The following is a 5,290-nucleotide window of genomic DNA, read 5'->3' as shown; positions in this document are numbered from 1 at the left end:
AAATGTTTAAATTTTTACTTAATTTGAGAAATGACACTTAACTTCTCAACTATTTATAATTATTATTCATTTTTAATTACTCATAACATATATATTAAAAAATTTAAAGTATTTTTTTAATATTAGATATTTTACATTATACTCGTGTTTTTTTTAGTGTTTTTGAAACTTACTTTTGATTTTTTAATGTTTTTCAAACTTACTTTTGATTTTTTTTATGTTTTTGAAACTTACTTTTGGTTTTTGAGCCTAGAGGTTTATTCTAACCTCAGTATGATGTGTAATGTTATCCGTCCCTCACCAAAGTTGAAATTTTGTTCATGTATGCCAAAAAAAAAAAAATCTAAAAATTAAAAAATTAAATAACTATACAAAACATTTAAATAATATCCACTCATAAAAAAAATTGCAAATGAAAAAATTGGATCTCTCCACTCGTATTAGATCAGTATTTAAAATAAATCTATATTGATATATTAAAATAAAAATAGTATATATATACCTTAAACAAAATAAATATAATTCGAAATAAATATATATATAGATTGAACCTTATAATTCTCACATGAAATATACAACATATTATATATATATATATTCTAGCATTAATACCTTGCGAATGTCTTATCTATGTTTTTTTTTAACCACATGGTGAATCGGTAACTATCAAGTTTAATCCACGGGAGACCCAGGATCAAACCTCATTGCTACGGTGGTTGGAATGTCTTATCTATGTTGTTCCTCTAAGAAAGTTTGCAGAGAGGGCAATCCACCCTATATAATCCTGTGTATAGTAAAGATTAATAGGCAGTCTTGGTGCGGGAACTGCTATTAAGGGTATTCTCTTCTGTAGAGTTAGCCCAAACACCTCAGACATATCAACTACAAAATCATCGTCCTTGGTGGCCCCAAAGATGGACCAATTGAAAGCATGAAGGAGAGATCCCAAAACCAAATGAAGTATTCTGTGTGCCAGAGGAAGCCCAATGCAAATCCTTCTTCCTGCACCAAATGGTATCAACTCAAAGTCTTGGCCTCTATAGTCAGTATTACACCCCAAAAACCTTTCTGGCTTGAATTCCAAAGGTTCCTTCCAAACCCTAGGATCTCTTCCAATGCCCCATATATTCACAAACACTTGTGTGTTCTCTGGGACAACATATCCACCAATCTCACAAGAGCTATCTGCTCTTCGTGGAATTATCAGTGGAGCTGCTGGGTGCAATCTGAGGACCTCCTTCACTATTGCTTGTAAATATGGCAGCTTTACTATGTCTGATTCTTCCATTCTTTTGTCTTGACCAACGATTTCATCCAGCTCTGCCTGAGCCTTTCTTATTACTGCTGGTTTTCTGAGAAGCTCAGCCATTGCCCATTCAACTGTTACCGAAGTTGTATCCGTCCCTGCAATGAACATGTCCTGCCAGCATAATCGCTATATTTAGTTTACATTGTGTAAGGTTTTATAGATAGAAAGTGGGGTACAAGTTTAATATTTGAAATTCTTTTTTCCATTAACAAACCTAATATATAAAAAAAAATAAAAATTTAAAAATGATTGAGAACTCTACTTATGTAAAAAAATAAAAATTTAAAAATGATTGAGAACTCTACTTATGTGGCTATACAGTGCACGATTAAGAATTCTACTTAAGTAATTATGCAGTGAGGTTGACCATATACATCAAACTGAACTCAATTGTAAATTTTAAAAATACTAAAAATCCATAATGGCTTCCATATGCATGTAAGTATTTTATAATGGAAGCTATCACTACTCAAACTGCTTACCATTAGCACTCCCTTGATGTTTTCCAAAGTGAATTGTGTGCCACCCTTCCTTAAATCCAGCATGATTTCTAGAAAATCCTTCCCTTCATGGTGAACAGTTGCCCCATCATTATCATCATCTTCTCCTAGATGCTCCTCAATAATCCTGTCAAAGAGACTGTCAAACCTCCTGGCCAAGCTCTTCATTCCTTGCTTCAGTCCTTGCAGATCAAACCTCTCCAGGAAAGGGAAGAGATCTAATAAATTTGGAGTTCCTGTCAACTTGAGGACTTCCCATACCATATCCTTAAACTCTGCAACCTCTCTAGAACCCGGGTGAAATACATTTCTGCTGCAAACCATCCTGCCCACAAGGCTAAGTGAATTCAGAAAGGCTCTCTCTCCAATATTCACACTCTGTCCCTCAATGGAGTCCTCAAAGATAGACCTAATGGTCCTATTTACTTCATCACTTCTCAAATGCTGAAGGGCATCAAGCCTTTTGGGTGAGAATAGTTCAGCGTTACAGATCCTTCTGAGCAACCGCCAGTGAGGACCATAAGGACTCCATACCAGACTAGTCCCCTGGTATGCAAATGTCCTGGCAGCCATGTTGATAGACCTGCTGGAAAAGGTCTGGTCATTGTTTTTCAGCACCTCTTTTGCCATGGATGGTGATGAAACAACAACTGTTAATTTGCATCCCAGTCTCAGAGACATAAGAGGCCCATATTTCTGTGCAAGGCCAAAGAGAGATTCATGAGGTTTGTCACCCAACTGAAGGATGTTTCCAATGATGGGCCATCCAGGAGGACCAGGTGGCAATCTGTTATTCTTCTTTTTGTTGTAGAGGAGGAAAATAGATAACAACACAACTCCCACTCCCACTACTATAAAATCATACACTGATGCAATCTCCATTGAATACACCAGGAATCAAACAGCTTCAGAAAATCATTCACTACATTGGCCCATGAAAACCAAAATAAGATACAAAATTTAAACCACCCAAGGGTGTCCAATGATCTTGTTTTCAATCTTCGTTTGGACATAAAACAATTATCTAAGCCAACTAAGCAGGTAATAGTTTTGAATGGTTGTTTGGAATGGCAAGTGGAAAACACGCATTGCCTACCAGACACCAAATTTGCTTATACAAAGGTCGCTTTCTCCCACTCGAGTTCCAAGCGACCTATTACTGTTCTACTAAACATGTTGTCCTTTTGGTTTTTTTGTCAGGTTGCAATATTCTGTTATTCAAAGTATTTTTATATTAAAGAACATAAATCAAATGCATCATCTTTATCCAAAAATAATTAGATAATATTTATGATCTTTAGCTTCTACATTCTGTGAATGTAATGTATATCTATCAAAATTAACAAATATTTATGATCTTTAGCTTCTACATTCTGTGAATGCAATGTATATCTACCAAAATTAAACGGTTACGGATTCAATGTATTTAACTAATATTTTTTCATTTTATATTAACTATATATCCAATAAATCTGCAAGAAAATTAATGGTTACAAATTCTATGAATTTAATGGACATTTAAGATCTGTCCAAGAGGAACAATTTTGGGGAATTTTTCTGTGGTAAGAAATTCGATTAGGAAGTATTTAACTCAGTGGTGGTGGCGGGGCGATTCGCCCCATCACCCGGCAATTCTCAGAATCGCCTTCGCCGAGTCTTCCCATAGAAAACATGTTTCTTTATCCCTCTTAGGCAAAGTTTTTGACATTCATTTCCGACATTTCTTTGGCATTGTCCATGATTTTCTGCAAATATCCTTGTTGTTAATAGTTCGTCGATCTGGACTGCCATGTCCACTATTAGTAATTGTCATCTGCAACATTCGTAGTACTATGCGACATTTTCTGTTTTTCTCAACAAATCTGAAAAAGAAGTGCAGAACGAAGTCACTAAAGCTCTAGAATGGAATTTGCCGATATGGTAATGAAATGAGTCTGAAAATGGTTAGTGAGTAGATCTATAGGTCTACCTACTCGACCCTCTCCAGGTTGTCTCATTAAATCTGAAAGTGGTGGGAGTTCTGGTGCCATTTGAGGAACTGGTGCATGAAGGTACATTCCTTTCATCCCGTGACCTACTAGAAGAGGCCTCCCTAGTGTTACAACTACGTTGAATCTACTACCTTCCATTGCAAGGGAAAGTTCTTCGTGTGGCTACCTACTTGTTTCCAAAAAGAGAAATGATAATGAGAGATATTGAGAAATAAGTAGGTGTTAAGAAAATGAGGAATTCTTAAAGGACGAGAAATAAATTAAAATTGGCCATTAGAGGAGATGTAGGAATGAAGGTAATTAAAATTATTATAGAGAAAGTTGTCATGAGGCGCCTTATCAAAAAATAGGTTAATGAAAATCTTTATGAAGGTGGTCAGAAGATAATTCATTTGATGTCCTCGAATATGTCCCAAAATTCCACATTATAATGTAAGAATGACTCTCATTCAAATTCAAAAGTAAGAAGGATAATGAAAGTATTCTAATAACTTGTTGGTTTGGGGGTCTATTATGATATTTCTAAAATGTTGGAGGTCAATGTTCAATCCTCAAATTAGACCCTTCTTCATATGACTGGTTTAGATGTTGTTTCTTGGTCTCTCGACGGAGCTTTAGATGAGAGATATATGGGAAATTATTGGAAATGGACTTCATTGGAATACATCAACCTTGAATAAGAGTATTGAACCATGGTGGATAGGATATTTATTCAACTATTAGTTGATTTGGAACTCCATCCAAAGGACATATCCATGTAATGGGGCAAATAAATATTCAATCAGCATTTGGACTATTGGAAAGTTCCTTTTAGATGATTGATATTCCATGGCGCAATATTTTAAGAGGTGTATTGCGAAAATAAGGAAATATGGGTATGATAAAATAAGGGGGTGGAAGCCTAAGAAAACCTAGAAGTGCTAATATCTAAGGAGAAAAAAGAGGATGGGACAAAACCAATGTTCAAGATTCAAAAAGAAGGTAATGAAATAAGAATAGAGGAGGGCGGAAATTTGATTGTCATAAATGGTGAAAATGTCAAATATTTATTTATTCAAGAGAAAAGAATTTGAAGAGCCCATAAGCATCTTAAAAGGAAGCTAGATACAATAAATCAATGAAACACAATATGATTTATTAGTCTCGTAAATCCATTCTTTGTTGATTTTGGAATATGGTGAGAATTTCATGGATAAACCCATAGATTATACAACATGGGAAATCGATTTGGATATTTTAAAGATTACACATACACCTACTGATTTCTCAGTAAGTGTAGTCTCAATCTAATTGCAAGGTAGTTTTGTTTTATTTTGATGAGTTAAATTGCATTGTAGTTTTATTTTATTTTGATCAATTAAATTGCATTGTAGTTTTGTTTTATTCATGTAGGTTTCCCATTTATTTACTGTAGTTTCTGGTGAGTATAGTTTGGAGTATCTTTTCCTCACTCTGATAAATATTTGATTTAGGATCAAACATAATATGAT

At 34.6% G+C, this 5,290-nt stretch overlaps 1 protein-coding gene across 1 annotated transcript; it reads right to left on the bottom strand.

The window, feature by feature from the left end:
- Positions 1-636: 636 nt before the first annotated feature.
- On the bottom strand, positions 637-2,706 carry LOC149245242 (geraniol 8-hydroxylase-like). The gene is made up of 2 exons (XM_089455561.1): positions 1,792-2,706; positions 637-1,420 (listed from the first exon to the last, which is right to left on the bottom strand). Exons 1-2 carry the CDS (start codon positions 2,689-2,691, stop codon positions 731-733), a joined length of 1,590 nt encoding a protein of 529 aa, XP_089311687.1. The 5' UTR covers positions 2,692-2,706; the 3' UTR covers positions 637-730.
- Positions 2,707-5,290: the final 2,584 nt, after the last annotated feature.

The sequence above is a fragment of the Pinus tabuliformis genome, chromosome 7 (assembly GCF_031772625.1).
Source record: "Pinus tabuliformis cultivar Carrire ecotype Pingquan chromosome 7, CPIR1, whole genome shotgun sequence".
Taxonomy (NCBI): Eukaryota; Viridiplantae; Streptophyta; class Pinopsida; order Pinales; family Pinaceae; genus Pinus; species Pinus tabuliformis.
The sequence above is the reverse complement of the archived record's forward strand: the minus strand, read 5'-3'. Positions and strand labels throughout refer to the sequence as shown.